This window comes from Panthera uncia (assembly GCF_023721935.1).
Source record: "Panthera uncia isolate 11264 chromosome C1 unlocalized genomic scaffold, Puncia_PCG_1.0 HiC_scaffold_4, whole genome shotgun sequence".
NCBI classification, from domain to species: Eukaryota; Metazoa; Chordata; class Mammalia; order Carnivora; family Felidae; genus Panthera; species Panthera uncia.
The window spans coordinates 81,077,357-81,097,074 of NW_026057585.1; the positions used below are offsets into that span (position 1 = coordinate 81,077,357).

Here is a 19,718-nt window from a genome sequence, read left to right on the forward strand (position 1 = left end):
TTTTTCTTTTTCTTTTTCTTTTTCTTTTTCTTTTTCTTTTTCTTTTTCTTTTTCTTTTTCTTTTTCTTAACGTTTATTTATTTTTGAGAGACAGAATATGAGTGGGTTAGGGGCAGAGAGAGAGGGAGACAGAGGATCCGAAGCAGGCTCCAGGCTCCGAACTGTCAGCACAGAGCCGGACGTGGGGCTCGAGCTCACGAACATGCGAGGTGGTGACCTGAGCTGAAGTCAGACGCTTAACCGACTGAGCCCCCCGGGCGCCCCAGAACAGGTTCTTTACACAGGCAATGCTACCTACTCCCTGCTGAGATTTTTCTCCCTGCTTCACAGAGATGTCACTGCCTCCCACACACATGGGGTGACTTGCTTGTGTCACACAGAACATACTAGCCAGAGACAGGTGAGACCCTCACTTGGCTGGCTAGTGGGGCCTGTGCGCTCTTTCTCCTGCACAGCTGAATTCAGGACCTTGACGGGAGCAGGGGTGGGGGCTGAGCCTCCAGGGCATCTGGAGAGGGGGCAGTCACTCACCTTTGTTCCTGGCCGACAGGCGGGTAAGGTCTTCTAGCCCCCACCCTCAGGAGGGACAGCATGGGCTTCTGGTGGCCTCTGACCTCTTCTGCCATCTGAGGAGTCGTTCCTTTCCCCTCAGGGCCCCCCCCCACACACACTTCTCCATATCCTCTTTCTCTTGCAGGAAGGGGCTCCTGTTCAGGAGGCCTGTGCTGAATGGCCTGGGGTGAGTGCTGCTTCTCCTGCCCACTGGGGAGAAGGTGGGGAGGTGGCTGGGGGAGCAGTGGCCCCCTGGTGCCGGGAGGCTGCTCCCAGAGTGTGGCCTTAGTTCCTCTCCCCTCCCCTCCAGGGCGGCCCAGGGGAGCCCGAAGAGGAGGAGCCTGTTGAACCAGACTGGAGGGAGGACTCAGGTGAGGGGCCATGGAGGCCTTAGCAGCAGCTGGTCTTTTAGGGACCTGCTGGGGTGTGGCGGGGCCTCATGCCCAGCTTCTGGCCCCAGCCCCTGCTAGAACTTGTCCCTGTCATCCCTGCCCCTGCTCCCATCAACCTGAGTCCTTCACCAGAGGACTGGCTGCCTGGGGCTGGATCCCAGACATCTCAGGTCCCTGAGACTGAGCATCGAGTCGCTCCCTCCCCTTGCTCCTAAGAATCCCACGGGCGTTCGTGACTCTCTTTCCCCACAGCTCAGCTTCAGCCCCAACAGGAGAAGCTATCCCTGGATATCGGGGTACGGGGCGCTGTGGTCCACGCCATGCGGGAGGTGCTGTGGAGTCGGTAAGGCCTCGCTCCCCGCTCCCCTGACTTCCATGATATCCTCACAGCTGTCCTCACCTCCCAGGTTCCATGCCATGTTGTCAGGGCTTCTGAATGTATGACTAACCCCCTTTTGTAGCCGTGAGGTCGCTTGCCCACACAGCGAGCCGGTGGAGAGCTGACATTTGAACCCGAGTCTCTCTGGCTTCAGGGTCATGCTCTCCCATGAAACCACTGCTGCTGCTCATGTCCTTGTGCTTGTCACCCACAGCAAATGCTTCCAGACGCGGTGAGCCTTTGTTGGGAGCATCTCAGATCTGAGCCCAGAGCTCTCACTTACAACGGTGAGACCAAGGCTCCGAGAGGGTAGAACTTTGCCAAGGCCACACAGCAAGTCAGTGGCAGAGTCCGTGTTATATTCAGGGCCAGGGCTCTGTCCCCTGCCTGCCTGAGGCTCTACCCTTCTCCCTAGGCTTTCTCCATCCCCGTTCCGCTGGCCAACGATGGAGCGCGGGCTGAGCAGTCAGATCTTGCTTTGCCACTGATCGTGTGGCCTTGGGCAAGCCGCTTATGTTCTCTGAGACTCACTCGCCCCATCTGTAAGTGCAGAATGATAACACTGCTTCCTCACGAAGCTGGGGTGAGAATAAATGTGTGTATATATAGGAAAATGCCCAGGATAGAAAGCGCAGTCGGTCCAGACCCTGGTCCATACTCTCCTCAGCAGCTCAGAGTCATGGCCCCACCCTTGCCCTCCCGCAGCCTCCGGGAGCTCCCGGACCTGGTGCTGAGTGAGGAGGCGGTGGGGGGCATCGCTGCTGACATTGAGGCAGCCCTCTTCGACCTGACACAAGCCGCCAACTGCCGCTACAAGACCAAGTACCGCAGCCTGCTGTTCAACCTGCGTGACCCCCGCAATCCGGTGAGCTGCACTTTGGGCTAGGCCACACCCTCCCTCGGAGGCTGGAAGCCCTGGCGGGATGTTGGGGTGGGGGCTTCCGGAGCAGTGTGGTGCAGCGCCCCCCCCCCCCACCTGCCCCTGCAGGACCTGTTTCTCAAAGTGCTTCAGGGCGATGTCACCCCCCACGGCCTGGTGCGGATGAGCTCAACCCAGCTGGCCCCCCAAGAGCTGGCCCGCTGGCGGGACCAGGAGGAGAAAAGGGTGAGCCTCTGGGTCAAGTCAGGGTAGGCGATGTGGGAGGGACACGGGGAGAGGATGTAGCAGGACAGAGACAGTGAGGAGGTGGACAGTGAATGAGATACGGGGAGCACGAGACAGACAGAAACAGAAAGGAGGAAGTGGAAAGAAAGAGCGGGCAGCAGGGAGAAAGTCAAAGAGACTCTGTCCACCGAAAAAAAAAAAAAAAAAAAAAAGGAAAAGAGGCAGAAATGGAAACGGGTTAGGGGTGGAAAGCTTTGAGAGAGGTGACACCCTGAGAGGTGTCATCTTCCACTTGCTTTTCTGTGGAGCTGGGGGCAGGGGTGGGGGTACTGGGGATGATGGTCTGAAGTCTGGAATCCAGGATTATCATCCACCATAGATGGGGGTAGACCCCCTGGGGTTCCTCTGTTTCCATCTCAGCCTCAGAAGCCCTCGAAAAGGCTGGAAGTCTTCCTGGTGCCTCAGGCTGGGCGAGGGACCCCCCAGCCCTCACGCTTCACAGTCATGTCCCCGTATACCCTGTGTCTGTGTCTCTCTTCCTTCCTGGGGGCTGCTCAGGGACCTGGAAGGTGTGGGCACTGAGCCGGCTTTGGGGAATGTTTGCACAATGCTTGCTGGTGGCCCATGAAAGAGAGGGGGCTGATCTAGGGAGTAGGCCAGTGGGGTGGAGTGGGGTGCTGAGGCCCCTGTTCTGGAAGACACTGGGCTGATTAGATTCACCTAGAATCCACTAGGTGACTCTGTCCACTGTAGGCTGAGCTTCTGTGCAGGAACCTGTGGGGGACCAGGAGCAGAACAGCTACGTAACTTGTAGGGTACAGTCCAAAACAAAAGCATGTGGCCTTTTGCTCAACAACTATTAAGAATTTCAAGATGGCGGCCACATGACGTATGGGACCCCAATGAAGTGCAGCACCGTGTGCAATGGCATGGAGCCCTCGCCCATGAAACCAGCCCTGCCAGGGAGGATGAGACCTCCTCCAGGCTTCCAGGAAACATTTCAGATAGAATGACATTGATCAGCAATAAGAATGACAGGCAGCATTTACTGTGAGCTCGGCTCCAGCCGAGCATTCTGCATACACTGTTTAACCTAATGCTCTTAATTTAATTCCTAGAAAACAGAGACGTCGAGGCTCAGAGCAGTGAAGTGCTTGCCCAGCACCACATTGCCTTGAGGGTTTCTAGTAACGACCCAGCTGGTGCTCTAGAGCCTGCACTCTTGGACTGCACTGTACTCTTCCCAGGACAGAAGCTGGGGTCCGGTGGGAGGCAGAACTGACTTGTAGGAGGAGGTGAAGTTCAGGAAGGCTTGCTGGAGGACGCAGGGCTTGAGTTTGGAGGGTGGCTGAGTGGAATATGGGAGCAGTAGGGCTGAGGGTGGAGGGCTTGTTAGGGAAGGGGGATGGTGGAAGCAGAACTGTGAAGGGAGAGGAAGGGGACCCACAGAAGAGGGGCCATGTGGGAGGAGTATGAATACCTTGGGGGCCTGAGACCTCCTCACCTGGCTGAGTGAGGGTAGCTTGGCCCCCACCAGGGCCTGGAGATCATTGAGCAGCAACAGAAGAAGCCGTGCAGCCTCCCGGCGTTCAAACTGACCCACAAGGGTGAAGTCGAGATCCTGCGGGACGGGGACCAGACGCTGACCCTGGAGGATCTGATGGTAAGCGACAGCCTGACCTGGCACTGATGGGGCTCGTGCCCAGGGTCCCACTGCTCACCTCAGCAGCTGGGTGGCCTTGAGCAAGTCACCTGATGACCGTGAGGCCCAGGGTCCGCTTGGTGAGCGAGGAGATGGTCGCTACCGCAGTTCCGCGGGGTGGAACTGACCTGTTGGCGTGGCCTGTCCGGGCCTTCTCGGCGCCGGTCCCCTCCTTCCGGCCTAACGCCAGGGCGCCCCACGCGAGTGGTGGTTAAGTCTTAACACTGCAGCTTCTCCCATCCTCAGCCATTCCCACCAGGTCTCTGGTTGGGAAACAGGAGGGCTACCCTGAGGCAGTGGCTGTTCTGGGACTGTTCTCGGAGGACAGAGCCCTGCTCTCTCCGGTGGTGTGGCAGGGCTTAGCGGTGCTCCGGGCAGGCAGAGACCCATCTGGAGCCCCTCTTGTCGCCGGGGATCCGCTCCGTCCTCATGTCCATCCTGTCCTTCCTCCCCTCTGCCCCTCCGTCTTGCATGGGGCCCGACATGGTGGCTCGGCAGCCCTGAAATCAGTGAACTCATCAGCTCAGCTCCCGCAGATGATCAGAACGCCCCCCTGGCTTAGTTCAGTCACTCTCAGGAGGCCCCTGTGGCTCTGCTTGGGTGTTCGGTGGGTCAGATGTTCACCCGACTCTAATCAGCTACGTGTCCAGGATGGACAGCGCAGGCCCCTTGAGCCTTGTTCATGGGGGAAATGGCAGTGAACATGACAGATGAAAACTCCCGCTCCCCCACCCGCTGCAAACCGATAACCAGGCCAGCCTCCAGAACTGCGGCCTGTGCAGGAAGGAGTCCCCAACCCAAACCAGCCTGTGTTTTCTGAATAAATTGAACCCAAGCATAGAGGTAGGAACTGAAAGAAAGAAGTGCTCGATAGGGAGACAGAGGCAGAGAAGGGGTGGGGAGAATAACACAGAATCACATCTTACTCCTTATCGAGCACCTGCTAAGTGCCTGTTTTACAAACAGAGCCTCATTCAGATCTCACAGTGACCCACAGGGTAGGTGATGCCAGTTTCCTGGATGAGGACCCTGAAGCCCTTTGCCCAGGGTCACTTAGTTGGTCATGGGGTCACTCTAGTTGGTCATGGGGGGCTGTGATCTGAAGCTGCCCGACTCCAAAGCCTGTGCCTTGGTACAACTCTGGAGGTGGTTTATAAGGCAAGAATAGAGTTTAAAAAAAACCTTTAAAAATCTTCCTAAAGCCGGGCGCCTGGGTGGCGCAGTCGGTTAAGCGTCCGACTTCAGCCAGGTCACGATCTCGCGGTCCGTGAGTTCGAGCCCCGCGTCGGGCTCTGGGCTGATGGCTCGGAGCCTGGAGCCTGTTTCCGATTCTGTGTCTCCCTCTCTCTCTGCCCCTCCCCCGTTCATGCTCTGTCTCTCTCTGTCCCAAAAATAAATAAAAAACGTTGAAAAAAAAAATTAAAAAAAAAAATCTTCCTAAAGCAATATTTGTGCTTTAAAAAATTTTTTTTAATGTTTATTCATTTTTTTGAGAGATAGTGAGCAGGGAAAGGGCAGAGAGAGAGAGAGAGAGAGAGAGAATCTGAAGCAGGCTCCAGGCTCTGAGCTGTCAGCACAGACAGCTCAGACGGGGGGCTCGAACCCACCAACCATGAGATCATGACCTGAGCTGAAGTCGGCCGCTGAAGTGACTGAGCCACCCAGGTGCCCCCAAAGCAATGTTTTTTTTAAAAAGCCATTTCTATTATGAGGGACAAAGGTGATTCGGCAGTGAGCATTGAAAGCCTTTAAAATGTTTATTCTCCCTGATTCTGTCCTCTGCTTCTAAAATCTTGTCCTGAGGACATAGTTGAAAGTTTAGGAAAATACTTTCTGCATAAGGATGTTCTCAGTACTGTTTGTAATGGTGAGGATCTGGGAATGATCCCACCATCCAGCGATAGAGGAGATGTGTACACGACGGTCCACAGTGTGTATGGTCCGTGTGCGATCATTCGTGGACACAGTGGGAATACAGGTTGAATATTTGATCCCAGCTATTTTAGTCAAAGAACCCCCAAAGCCCTGGGTATAGAAAAACTGTTACAAGGAATACCCAGAATACCAATTACTGTCATTGACGAGTGGGACAAGAGGTGATTTTTATTTTTATTTTTTTTGGTAATTTTCAAATTTTCTATATTTTCTTTAACAAGTTCTTAGTACCTTTATGGTAAAAGAACGTCTTATTTGGAAAAATGAAACCCTATCCCTGAGGCTCCCTGGTCCTGGAGAGCTGCTGACTTCCTTAGCGCCTTCCCAGCCCACCCTTCTCTCCCGCTGTGCCTCCTAGGGACCCATGGTGTCCGTAGACAGTAGCCCACTGGCCCTGCCTGCCACGTCAAAGGACACCACGGAGCAGTACGAGGACACCACGGAGCAGCATGAGCACCATTTCCTGGACCCCAGCTGCCGCATCTGCATGGGTTGGGGCGGGGGCACGGGATGGGTGCAGGGGTGGTGGGCAGGCTGGGGCTGAGTGTGGGGCTCAGCAGCAGCAGGGATTCATGGCCTGGGGAGAAGGTGGCAGGGTGGGCATATCTGTGTCCCAGGTCACCTCGAAGAGAACCTGGGTCAAAGCCTGGTTCTAAAGCCCTGGCCTGGCTTCATCTAGCTGCCTGCTCCTGTTTCAGCTTCTGCCTCTGTTCTTTGTAGACTGGAAGCCCTCGTGTGAACTGCCAGCCTCCTTCAAAGCCACTGGGAGGATAGGGGACAGTGTCTTCCAGAGAACCCCAAGCCCAACCCTGGTGTCCTCTCCAGCGATGCCCCAAACCAGGGAGAAGCCTCCCACACAGCTCCAGGACAGGTGTGGGGCGGGGGGTGGGAGAGGGTCAGTGGGGGAGGCCACCTGCTGGGGAGGCAGACACAGCGTGGACTTTTCTTTGTCTATGGCCTTGGGCAAATCCTGCTTCTGCTGTGGGGCTCAGTTTCCTCATCGGTACGTTGGAACCAGTCGCTGCAGTCTGCCGGTTCCCCCTCACCGGGCCGGGCTTGGACTAGTGTTTCAGCATACACACCGGGAACACAGGACCTTCTCTGAAAAGTAGGGAGATGCTGAGGGAGGTCCTGATAACCTGCTCTGCCTGGCCCTGTCTCTCTGTCCCTCTCTTTAGGCTCCAGATGCCTGCCGGGCCCACAAAGGCCCTGCCCAGCCAGCCGCCCTGGGAGGGAGCGCTGGACATGTTCTCCATCAAGCGGTTCAGGGCCAAGGCCCAGCTGGTCTCTGGAAACAGCTGTCGGCTCCTCATGGTACCCCAGCCCTGCTCTCCAGGGTCTCCCTCCCACCCTGGCCAGCCCGGTCAGCTACCTACAACCTCTTTTTCTTTTTCTTTCTTTCTTTCTTTCTTTCTTTCTTTCTTTCTTTCTTTCTTTCTTTCTTTCTTTCTTTCTGTTCTTCTTTTCTTCTTTTCTTCTTTCTTTCTTTCCCTCATTCTAAAACAAGGCATTGGGACCCTCTCTGTGCCTGGCACTGTACTAGGCATGGGGCAAATGAGACTCCAGCCCCACTCCTGCAGACACACACATGAGTCAAGGACTCCCTGTAACCCAAGGCATAATGCAAGAGGGCCCTGGGAGAGGAGTCAGTCTGGTGCCTCCCTGATCCAGGGGAGAGCTTTAGGAGTGATTGTTGAGTGACTGAATGATCAGCTGAACCACTGGACGTGGGTGGGAGGTTCAAGAAGGGAGGAAGGGGCTTCTGAGGAGCTGTAGGAGCCTGGCCAGGATAGGCTGTAGGCCTCAGGGGCAGTCGGGGCTTCCTGGGCAGTCACTGACCTTCTTGGGGTCCTGGCGTACTGCCTGTCCGTTCTCTTCACTGAAGGCTGTGGCTTCGTGGTGGCTGGTGTTGAGTGTACCCTAAGTGGGTGGGAAGCTAGGGGGCTGACTGGCCATCCTACCTGCCCCCAGGCCCTGCCCGAAGTGATCCGTTCAGCAGGCTGCATTCCCTCCAATACTGTCTGGGATCTTTTGGCCAACATCTGCCCAGCCGAGGCCAAGGTAACTGCCATCCTTGGGCACCCCCTTGCCTTCTGGCCCGGGACCTTTAGGCCTGTGCTTCCCCTCTCTCTTCCTCTTGGGCAGGGGCCTGGTTTGGGTGTCTGGGTCTAGTTCCCACTATAACTGTAGACGCTCTGTGACCCTGGGCAAGTCTCTCTGGTTCCTCCTCTGGAAAGTGGGGACGCACATCCTCACGGGGTTCTCGGGGGCTTGGATGAGACCAGGGGTGTTCTCAGGGGGAAAAGATGGCAGCTGCAAAAGCCACTCCCCTTCCTGCAACTATAGGACATCTGCGTGGTCAGGCTGTGCCCACACGGGGCTCGGGACACCCAGAACTGCCGCCTGCTCTACTCCTACCTCAACAATAAGCAGCGCCATGGCCTGGCAGCCGTGGAACACGTGGGGATGGTCCTGCTGCCCTTGCCTGCCTTCCAGCCCCTGCCCGCCAGACTGCGCTCTCTGGGAGGCCCCGGTGAGTGCCCTGATGCCCGTGCCGGTCCCTGCCTCCCCTCATCTGGGACCAGATGGGGCATTGTTGACAGTCACCTCTGTGGCCATGGAGGCAGGGCACATCTCAGAAGGGAACTCTTGAGATGGGCACGCGGGGCAACAATGATAGGTATATATTGCTTACTGTGTGGCAGACAGTGTTCTAAAAGCTTTACTTACACTAGTTCATTTGGTCCTCAAAGTAACCCCATCAGAATGGTAACTGTCAGTTTCTTGATTTCACACATGAGGAAACTGAGGTAGGGAGAAAGCAAATGACTTGTCCAGAGTCACTCAGCCAGTGAGGAGCAGAGCCAGGCTTCACACCCAGGCAGCCTGGCTGCAGAAACAGGGCTCTTGAACACAACACCTACTGACCCTTCAACTAGGCGTCCTGAATAGAAACTCGTGGGACAGCCACTTTCATGCAAACACAGCGGGACAGAGGCAGGACCCACAAACAGTCGACTGAAAGCTTCGTCTAAGGACAGGAAGGAAGGATGTTTTCACCACCAAAACATCACCTAAGACTGGAAGGAGGGATGTTTTCATCACCGCTACCTTAGGCCAAGGTTGGCCTTTGTGCCCAAGAGGGTATCTCCAGGGCATGGCTCCAGTAAAGCACCTCGGGTGGGGGTGGGGTGTCAATGGGTAAGCTGTACCCATTCCCAGGCAGAGCACTTGGCCTTTCTGGGCTGCCTTTCCTGGCGAGAGTGTGGTTCACTGCCCCACTCACAGGCAGGTGAGCCCTTTCCCGTGCTGAAAGTGACTCTCCTGAGACGGGCTCAGCCTCCTCCTCACTGGACCCCCATCTTACAGGGACCCCCATCTCGCTGCTGGAAAGCTCTTCCTGGCACCTAACCATAGACCTGCTGCACTCATAATGCAGCTTCTAGGGATGGTGTGTTGTCTCCTACCAGGCCTTGAGTCTCTCTGCTTCCTCTTTCCCCAGGCCTGGAAGCTGCTCACTCAAGCCTGGTGCTGGCTGTGCTGCTCCCCAAGGCAGGGCTTCCAGACACAGCAGAGTCCAGACCTCTGTGGCGGAAGGTTCAAAAGATGGTCTCCTTCAACAGGAAAGTGGAGATGAGATGCTACCAGTCCGAGCATAGGAGTCCCGATGTGGCCCCAAAGGGGTCCCATCCCCCAAGGGATACTCTGCAGCAGAACCAGGGCAATAGCAGCCTGGCTCCAAGGGGAATTTGTGCTTGGGAGAGGCCACCCAGAGGCAGGGGGAGACTGTGGGAAGAGCCTGAGACCTGGCAGAGTCCTGGGCGAGGGCAGTGGCCCCCCAAGCCAGGCCGGTGCCAATCCAGGCACCCCTATTCAGCAGTACCATTTGGCCATGGCCGGCACCTCCACAGAGCCTCCTGTCCCCACCAGGCCCTGCTGCAACATCTTGAATCCCTGGTGTCCATGAGCCGTCAGCTCCAAGCCTCAATGAGGTCCCCAGGCCAGGAGATCCTTGCCCCAACTCCTGCCCTGTCCCCTGCAGCCCCTGGAATTCTCGGCCTACTCGGTCAGCCCCCTGCAGCTCCAGAGCCCCGAAACCCAGCTCCTGACTCTTTGGGTCCTACAGATGGAGCTGGCTCTGAGTGTTCCTTCCCCAGAGAGACCTGACCCTCATTACCCACCAGAAGAGAGTCTTTGATTCCTTCCCCAGTGCTGAATCCGGAGCTGTTCCAGGGAGAGAGGGGCAGAAGAAAGGGAGGGTCAGCTGTTTGGAGCTTTCTGTTCTGCAGTCTGCTTGGTGTTGATTTTTGGTTCAATAAAGAGTTTGGCAAAGGTCAGATTGCATCTTCTGGCTGGTCAGGAGGGACCCTGGGCCTGACCTGGTATGGGTCGGGGCAGGTGTGTCTGAGTTTCTGTACACAGATGTAGCAGAGCTAAAGTGCTGGGGAGGGAGAGGGCAGCCTTGTCAGCTGCTTGTCTTGAGATCCTGAACCATCACTGTGCCCCTGGGCACAGCTGTTGCCATGGTGGGTTCTGGGAAGTATTCCGAACTAGGAGGAAGAAGTGATGGGAGAGAAGGCAGGACTAGGATGGGGGAGAGAGAAATGAGGCTTTTGAAGGGGCATAGGCATTTAGAGATAGGAAGAAAAAGGAGAGCAAGTTGCAATGTAAATTTTGTAGTTACCAAAAAAAAATATATTTTTTTCAGTTATCAGGATTTTTTTTTCATTTGGATAGTCAGGTACCATCATATTCCCCATGTGTCTGTGTCTGTGTGCCTCTGTGAGTGTCTCTATGTGTGCATGTGCCTGTGAGCATCTGGGTGCACCTGCGTGTATGTATGTCTGATTGCATGTCTGTGTGTCTCTGTTGGGTAAGTTGGGAGATCCATATAGGATGACTCTTCACTGTGCCTCTTGCCAACCCCCCAGAGACTGGTACAGGAGAAAGAGGGTCTTGGCCTGGGAGTGGAGGGGGTTGGGCATTCAGGGTGGGGTTGGAGGCTGGTGTGAGGGCTGGATGGTGCTGCTTTGCCTGGGGCCTGGAATGAGCTCCTAACAGTAGCTACAATTGTAACGCATCCCTGGGAGAACGAGTCTGGGGACCTATCTGGGAACTAGCTGCCCTCTGGCTGCTTAGCCCAGTGCAAAGAGGCAGGGCCTGGCTTTGGGGAGAGAACTTCTGGGAGGACCCCTCCGTCGTCCTCGACCCCTTCTCCAGTCCTTAAGGGGTGGACCCCGTCCATCCCTCTGAAAGTCTACTCATGCATCAGCCTCGCTCAGGGCCGGGCTGGACTGGGAAGGATGGGGGCGTTGGTTGTTTGGGGGCTCCCCTCTTCTCTGGCCCCATGAGCTCGCTGCTGCCCTACCCGCGGCCGACAGCAGAGGGGGCCCTCGGCCTAGGGATGGAGGTCGGGGCTAGCTGGACCGGAGGACGAGCTGGGGGCGGGGCGAGGTATGGAATTTTAGCCCGAGGGACTGGAAGAGGGTGCGGGGGGAGGAGCGGGAGGTGCGGAGAGAGGAAAGGAGACCAGACTTGTGAACCGGGGGAGGGGGCGGGGCTCCTTCGGTAACTTTACGGGCTCCGACGGGCTTGTGAGCGCCACAGCCTCCGGGCTATATGTAAATGACACAAATTACTATGCAACCTGCAGCTTGATTCTGAGTCGGGAACTTGGGTCATCTTCCTAACACAGTTGGGGCAGGTCAAGGGGAAGATGGCTGTGAACTCCTTCCCCCCAGGCCCAGGGCTCCCTTCCAGGGAGACAGGAGAGCATTTGCTGCCTCCTCAGGTCACTCAGGGAAGAATAACCTCTGGACTGTCGGCTGGAACTTCCTTTCGGAGAGTCAGTTTCGCCCCCTGCAAATGGGCGTGATGACGCGGCCCTATAGCACCTCACCCAGCGAAGAGGGCTAGAGGTGGACAGCGAAATCCTGCAGGCTGCTTTGAGGCCGGGGACCGGACAACACGACCTCCACCCACGTTTTGGCCCTAGTCCACAAGCCCCTTCCCTCGCCTTTCTTTTGGCCGAGGCGGCCAGGAGCAAGGATTAGGCTAGCTGTTGCTAGGGGGCGTGGTCGGCGGTTGCTGGGCTCAAGGGACGTTGCTGAGCAACGCTGGGCGGGGCTCACGTTGCTAGGCCCGAGTAGGAGTCCCCAGGGACCGGAATGGCCACCCAGCTCCCCTCTGCTTCAGTGGAGGGCGCCCCACGAAGCTGCTCTCTCGCGACTTTCTCCGGGTCTCAGCTTCCCTCAGGCTGGACGCAGTTTCTGAGGGTCCTTCCGGTTCACACCCTCCGAGACTCCGTGATCCTCTGGGCTATGGAGCGAGGAACCCTGGGTCTTTGTGCACGTGTCTGTACGCTCGCTTGTGCGGTAGGGGGGAGAGGGGGGTCGCATTTGGGTTTCCATAGCAACTGTTCCTGTGTCATCCCATTTCTTCCAAAGGTTTGAGCGGTAGCGTCTACAAATTTACATATATCTGCATGTCATTAACATAGAGGCGGGGCCGGAACTTGTTTGGGCAACTATCCCTGGACAGTTCCCTTTGCTTCCTCTCTCATCCCGCCTGAAGGGCACGTGGGCAGCGCATGCGTGAGTGTTTTTCTTGTTAATGTTCCCAGAATCGGGGTGGGTGGGTGAACTGTAATACTGACTCCTGGTTCTGGCCCCCGGTCACCTTACTGAACCATTAGTATGAATTCATCCAGGTACCCTTGACCAAAGACCTTTACCAGCACCCCCAGGCAATGCCAGGCCCTGGTCGGAATCCCAGTCTGCCCTTTCCTGTCTGTGTGGCCTTGGGCAAGTTTAGTTCCCCTCTCTATGGCTCAGTTTCTTTCTTTGTAAATAGGATCTTAATCCCTAATTTATCAGGTGATGTGACTCTTCAATGAGATGTCACTTTTCACATACACTTATGCTGCTTCTGGCACACAGCAAGCCCTTACTGGTAGCTTCCACCCTCCTTCCATAGAGCCCAGCTCCTCTCAGGACCCAACCAAAGCAAATCAACATCCTCTGCAGCTCAAGACTTGACAACTAAACACCAGGAAGAACTTCCAGATGTCAGGATTCGAGGCAAAGGATGAGGACTATTGGTTTGCCTGTTTGTCCTTGGAGGCTGGAGGCCAGGTTAGTGAAGCATGGGACCCCTATCTCCCACCCATCACCAACACCACACACACATGCACATCCTTACACCCCTTTCCCTCTCAGGGACCAGTTGTTTCCAGACACCTTGCATTTCTGTCTCAAATGTGCTGGAGCCCAGGACCTCTGCAGCAGTGGCAGCTGAGTTTGAGAGGCTTAAAAACCGGAGCTAGGGAGGTGGTGACCAAGAAGGTCCCTTACAGGAGTGAGATGTCTAGGGTGGATCAGGGTCTGGCCAGAGGCTGACGGCAGAAACTTTGGAGAGTCAAACATCTGAGCCTTTACAAGGGAGGACTGGGAAACCCTAGAGCCACTCCCTTGCTCTTTCTGGGGCTCAGGGTCCCCACTGTGGACAATTGGGACTCCTCTGCTGAGACATGGGGCAAAAAAAAAAAAAGGCAGAGGTCAGTTCAGGGTGAAGAATCCTCACTGCTGTAGTTGTGTAGTCATGCCATGGAGGCAGTGAGTTCCTTGTTGTTGGGGCTTTGAAAGCAGGGGCTGAGCAGGACTGAGAGCACGGCTGGGAGGGAGCAGCAGATCTCCTTCTGGAATTTCTTGTTCTTGTTTGGACGCTAGTTGCTCCGTATAGCCTCTTCGAAAGCTGGAAAGTCCTCCCCGGGTCTATATTCAGCCTTTCCTCCTCTGGCCTTCTTGCCTTCCTTTCTCCCAGAGTCTCTGTGACCTTAACAGCCTTGACTGCCAGGGTCAGAGGGGAGGCAGAGGAGGTGTTAAAGGAGGAGAACCAGTTCCACTCTGTGTTGGTCTCTTAGTTCTCAATTAGGTTCGGATAATTAAGATAAATGAGGCTGGCTCCTCTCCTGGGTAGATGAAGTTTGTTGGTGTTGGAGAGGGAGTGTAGGAGCTGGATTCTGATTGGTTGTTTGGCTTCCTGGAGGAGTTAGGATTACATGGGGGCTGATACCCTACAGTTGTCACTCTGACCACTGTATACAAGACTGCTGTCTGCCTGCGGATGGCAGCGGGCCAACTCCTTCCCTTGTAGCCACCTGCGCTCCACAGGTAAGGGTTCCAGGGACGGGCTGAGAGCCTGGCAGTGCCCGGCTGGCCCGCTTGTGTCCCACTCTGGGGGCCAATTAAGTCTCCATCCCTAGCCGTGCCGATTAACAGTTAATAAGGCAGCAAACACCTGCAGCTACGGAGGCGAATTAAGAGCAACAGTCGGCATAATACACAACCCGATAAGTGAGCAATTAACAACCAGAGAAAGATTAATAGAACCAATTACGTCCTACTCGGAGCTCTGTAAATACGACTGTCAATGGCTGAGGGATTCAGAGCAGTCCTGCCCAGCCCCACCCCAGGCCACAGCTTCGGAAGGGAGGGGAGCCAGCCCAGCCAGCCTGTGAACTCCAGACCCCAGAGCCATATACACATGAGAAATGCACATATATGCAAACACGCACACGGACATATACAGGTATACATCTGTGGAGAGATGGTCCACAAGATACAGGCACATGATACACAAGTCCCCTACTGTCATCCACACTCACAAAAATGTGTACACAGAGGTACACGTAAGTTCTGCCAGAAATACGCAGAGATCCAGAAAAAGACCCGCAAAGGGACACTTGCGTGTTTTGCACAGAGCTAGAGCCACATAGACTACAAGACACACAGTGACACGAGTACAAATTTGCACACGTAGATACACACAGCTATCTACTCATGGAATCCCCTATACATGTGGCCCTCCTTTGATGCCCACCTTGCAAAGGGTCCTCTACAAGAGAGCTGCAGCAGGGAATCGGACTGAGCACGGAACAAGGGCGGGAAGGGACAGAATGTGTGTGAACACACACATGCAAGCATGTCTGCAAGCATGTAATAAGCATGTGTGTCCTTGCAGCTCATGGGCATGTTCTCGTGTGTAAATAGGCATGCACCTTACATCTGTGTGCCTGTGTGAATGTTTGTGTGTCAAAATGTACGCATGGGTGTATGTACATGTGCTTGTGTCCAGTGGATCTGTGACTGTCATGTGGGCTTCTGGTTCACAAGTGACCCTGTGCCAGTGTTCATGTCTGGGTCGCCGTGTGTCACTACTTGAGAGTGGCTTTACGTGTGTCCTGCCTCTGTGCTGTGGCAGGTGAGGGGGGTCCCCATGGGATGCTCCCCAGGGAGCCTGGGAGCTCTGATGGCACCTGAAACTGGGGCCCACCTCTAGGAAACAGGGCTTTAGGACTCCTAGGGCCCACTTGGTTTTCCCGAGAGGGACTTCCAGCCCATCTAGTGGGATTCAGCACCCCTGGGCCACCCAGGTCGAGGAAGAGAAATGAGAATCGTTTCTAAAGAAATGGACCTGGAGGTTAATTTCTCTGGACTGAAAGCTAGGAATGGGTACCTTTCTCTCAAGGTCATTGCGCCTGTCCCCACCAGACCTGACCCTCCCCTCTCCCATCTCTGCCTGGGAACTTCCAATGGAAAACCTACAGAGCCAAGACCCAAACGCTTTGCCCATATTCTGGGACATACGTCGTCATACACAGAAACCCCAGCCCCCAAGGATCCAATCATGTGGCCATACAAACATAGACAGTCATGAATGCAAACGTAAAATTCTACCCACGGTCAACCTAGCCGCCCACACACAGTGTCACCACACAGGAAATCACATACATACACACACACACACACCTGCACTCCCACAGGCCCCTACGCCCATTACTCTCTGAGATGAGCCCAGTGCCAAGCTGGAGGGCCCAGGGGGCGTCCTGCGACAGGTCCCCCCATCTCCTTCAATACCAGCCTGGCCAGATGGTGGAGGCTGCCGGGGCCCCAGGAGAGCTCTCTATCACTGCTAACCCGCCAGTTGACAGGCGGGCGTGCTGAGGCCTGGCCTGGCCAGAGAGGGGCAGGGGTGGAAATAAGGAGGTAATGAAGCTCGCCAGCACCCTCCACACCCCGCACCCCAGACCTGGATGGTGCCTGCCCCAGGGCCTTTCGTTGTTGGGCAGGGAGGAACTTCTGAGCAGGGACGCACAGGCACAGAGATGCGTGGATTCATACAGAGCCACTCCCACACACTCAGGCTTCCACAGGGCACAGAAGGACCCAGATGCAGGCAGGCACCTCCTCTCGCACCCACAGGTACAGCTACCCCGTCCCCAGGCAGCAGCCACTCACCAACGCCAGGGCTGACTTTGCAGAAAGCCTGGCCAGGCCCCTAGCCCCCCTCTGCCTCCTACCATCTAATGAAAGCAAACAAGAAACGGATCTGTGGGCCCCCAAAGCCAAAACATCTGCTGTAGCTCTGTCCTTCTGTCAGTGAATCCAGCCTTCTTTTGACGATTAGTCATTCGATTTTTGTTCTTCATTCATTCACTCAACCAGTGTTCACTCATTCATTCGGCCCATAAGGACATTAAACAAACCATTATATTCAGTCCAGTGACCTGGCTGTCCTCCTAGCATCTGGCATCCTGGCATCCTGGCCCGGGGGTATGGTAGCTGGGGAGGGAAACAAGGGGGGAGTCTGGGCTCAGAGGGATGGAGGCGGGGAGTGGAAGGGATGTCCCCATCCCTTACTTTCTCAGTCTCTCAAAGTGAAAGAAAAGGTGCTTCTTTTGCAGCTGGAGGGAAAAAAGCCAAATCCCGGGATAATATAGATAATAATAGTGAACACTTACAAGCCCTTACTCTGTGCCAGGCGCTGCTCTAAGTGCTTTACATGAATTAACTCAGTTCTTCCTCCTAACAGCTGCATGAGGCAAGTACTATTATTAACCCCACTTGGGAGTGTAGGGAGGTTAAGTAACTTGCCCAAGATCAAACAGCTTCTCAGAGCCACCCCGAATGTTTACAAAGCCTAGGGCAAGAGTATAACAGGAGACCCCTAGACCTCCACCCCCGCCCCTCTCCTCTTCCGTCTCTGGGCTCCAGGCAGCAGTGTGAGGGGCTTCGCGTGCAGGCCTGCGGATGCCCCAACACTAGAGTCCCTGCTTGTTCCACGTTCCTGGTAAATAGCCACCCTTCAGGCTTGAGGAGACAGATGTGGAGAAGACGCCACCCAGGCCTTGGCAGCTGGCTTAGGGCTCTGGGGGCAGGGAATTCTAGGGTCCTGTGTCAGGGTATGGTCTAGCAGCGGGCTGGAGCACCAGGTGGGGACAACCCTGTGGGCCTTCGGACCTTGAAATTCTTCATCCCATGCAGAAGAGGGTCGTCCGAAGTAGAGGGGGAGGGCAGGGGCCTCCATTGCCCAGGTCTGAGAGTATTGGAGCTGGTAAGCGGTGGTCCAGGGTACCATCCCAGGCACTCTGGCTAGTTCAGCTCTTAACTAGACTGGTAGGGGCTGAGGGGCCAGGGGGCTGACAGGAGGGGCAAAACTAGCTGAGTGTTAACTTCCCCACCCCTACTGCCAGTTCTGCTCTTACCAAATTCAGGCCGTTTCCCCCAAGGGGACTGACTGCTCTGTGCCCAGCTTTGAGATTGACTCAATCTTGTTGCCCCTCCAACCGCACCCCCACTGACATCCCCACCCCTCTGGCCCTGGCATTAAGGAAGATACGGAGGCTCCCAGATTAAATGTGGACCTGGACTAGCCACACCAGGGCACCCAGCTCCCTGCCTCTGTTTCCCTGGCCCCCAAATTACCGGCTCCCTCTCCAGAGGCTTTTTCACACAATTACTCAGGCTAGGAATTTTGATCTCCGGTGCCAGCTAGACCCTTGTTATGCAAATATAGGCAAATGAGATGCAAACAGAGCCGGCCCAGATTAACAGAGAAATCCCCAGCAGCTGGAGGAGTCACCGAAAAGTCAACTCGCTGGAGCAAGCTTTCCCCAAACCCCCTTATCCAGCCTCCGTCCACCTGGATCTGTCTGGTCCCTCCCTGTCCTTGCCACCGCTCTCCTGCCCTGCTCAGGAGCTAACTGCTCAAACTTAGGGGGGGTCTGGAAAAGGGGGGACACCAAGGCACAGACTCTCTACCACCTTTCCAGTTTGAGATCTCTGTTCTCCGCCCATTTTTAAGAGATCCAGGCATGGGTGGAGGTTAGGGGTAGGGGTGGTGAGTGGGGCTGGGAGAGAGGGAGAACTCTGTTTTCCCTCTGTGGAAAGGGGAATATTCTCTCTCTCTCTCTCTCTCTCTCTCTCTCTCTCTCTCTCTCACACACACACACACACACACAGACACGCACACACGCACAGAGTTGACCTGGGAGTTACCCCTAAGATGCACACACATATACCCCATACACCACCTCACGAATCTGGCCAAGGTCCACCCTCTCCTTCTTCCCTCAACACACTGTAAATTAAGCCACAGACATCAACACACTGCAGTGGGAGGGTAGGCTGTGTCCCCCATTCCTGGGCCCTGGAGGTTAGAGGGTACAGCAGGTGGGACCCCGGGTCTGTGTGAAGACAGAAGGGAGTAGAAGATCCTATCCAGGGCATGACCCTGGGGAAGGAGGCTGGGGGTGTGTGGAAGAAGCCTGGCATGGGCAGTGCCCACCAGAACCCCCCGGGGGGGGGGGGCTGAGGCTGGTGTCTATGTCTTCAGGCCCTGCCCAAGGGAGCCAGGCCCGCTGGCCGGCCCAACCAGCCCAGGCCCAACTTCTAAAAATAAGAGCCGAGAATCTAAGCTCCTGGTTGGTTGTACAGGAGCCTGTTGCCTTGGCAACCCCTTCTCAGAGGCCTCCCTCCCGGCTGCCCCGTTTGGCTGCTGGTCCCTGTGCCAGTCCCCTCTGCTGGCCCCTCTGCCAGCCCTCTGTCTGTCCTCCTGGGGAGGGAGGACGGCTGTGGGGCGGGGGGGTGGAATGGTCGGAGGACCTGGGGACTCTAGCTGAGCCCGAGGGCCTGAGTGTGAGACCCGTCTGGGGCTGTGTCGGAGGCTTGTCTGATGGTGGGTGTGTGACTGTGTGTGCAACAGGCCTGCGTCTAACAGCCTGCGTCAGGCTGTCTCTGTGTACATCTCTGCCTGTGACTTGACTCTCAGAGTCCCCGTGGGTGACTGTGCTCTCTCTCTGTGGATCTGGGTCTATGTGTGTGACGGTATTATGTCCCAAGGGAAGATCTGGCTGTCTGCTCCTGCCTGTGCCCACCCCCACTCCCTGTGGGCTTTCCCTTCACCCTGCCCGCCTCCACTTTCTGGGGGTGCAGGCTGGGAGTACAGAGGCACATGGGTGCCCGGGGTGAGCCAGAGGTCAAGTGTGGTGACTGGGCCAAGTTCAGCCTCTTCTAGGGTCTGCAGGTAAATATCAAATAAGGCTCAAATCTGACCCTCTGGGCGGGGTGGGGGGCTGAGGGGGGGGGTTGGGGGTGCAATTCACTCCTGAAACCGTGTGATCTAAATTTCTGAGTGTGTGCCTGTATGTGTGTGTGCTGTAGTCCCTGTCAGAGGCAGAGCCTCCCCTCCCCCACCCGGCCTCCCCTCTCCAATTAATCACCAAGTCCTGTCAAATCTCATCATCACTGCTCTAGCTAGCTCTCGCTCCTCCTCTCTTCCTCTCTGCCACCTGCACCCAGCCCGGGCCAGACC

The 19,718-nt window shown here is 55.9% G+C and overlaps 1 protein-coding gene and 1 long non-coding RNA gene across 4 annotated transcripts in view; one reads left to right on the forward strand and one right to left on the reverse strand.

The window, feature by feature from the left end:
• SPOCD1 (SPOC domain containing 1) overlaps positions 1–10,743 on the forward strand; it is a 24,023-nt gene extending 13,280 nt beyond the window's left edge. The window contains exons 4-15 of one of the 2 annotated variants that reach the window (XM_049617616.1): positions 698–739; positions 863–923; positions 1,197–1,287; positions 2,029–2,188; positions 2,312–2,428; positions 3,966–4,091; positions 6,424–6,556; positions 6,786–6,960; positions 7,244–7,379; positions 8,037–8,126; positions 8,412–8,598; positions 9,568–10,743. In XM_049617616.1, the coding sequence (XP_049473573.1) occupies positions 698–739; positions 863–923; positions 1,197–1,287; positions 2,029–2,188; positions 2,312–2,428; positions 3,966–4,091; positions 6,424–6,556; positions 6,786–6,960; positions 7,244–7,379; positions 8,037–8,126; positions 8,412–8,598; positions 9,568–10,232 (1,983 nt within the window). In that variant the 3' untranslated portion in view covers positions 10,233–10,743. The remainder of the gene's footprint in view (positions 1–697; positions 740–862; positions 924–1,196; positions 1,288–2,028; positions 2,189–2,311; positions 2,429–3,965; positions 4,092–6,423; positions 6,557–6,785; positions 6,961–7,243; positions 7,380–8,036; positions 8,127–8,411; positions 8,599–9,567) is intronic. The other variant, XM_049617615.1, reaches the window with a different exon arrangement.
• LOC125912841 (uncharacterized) lies at positions 7,058–12,832 on the reverse strand. 2 transcript variants are annotated; one of them, XR_007454845.1, is made up of 6 exons: positions 11,877–12,832; positions 10,247–10,289; positions 9,533–9,679; positions 8,796–8,870; positions 7,905–7,985; positions 7,058–7,166 (listed from the first exon to the last, which is right to left on the reverse strand). It is a non-coding gene; the product is annotated as an uncharacterized LOC125912841 (long non-coding RNA). The 2 variants fall into 2 exon arrangements; XR_007454846.1 differs by lacking the exon at positions 8,796–8,870.
• Positions 12,833–19,718: the final 6,886 nt, after the last annotated feature.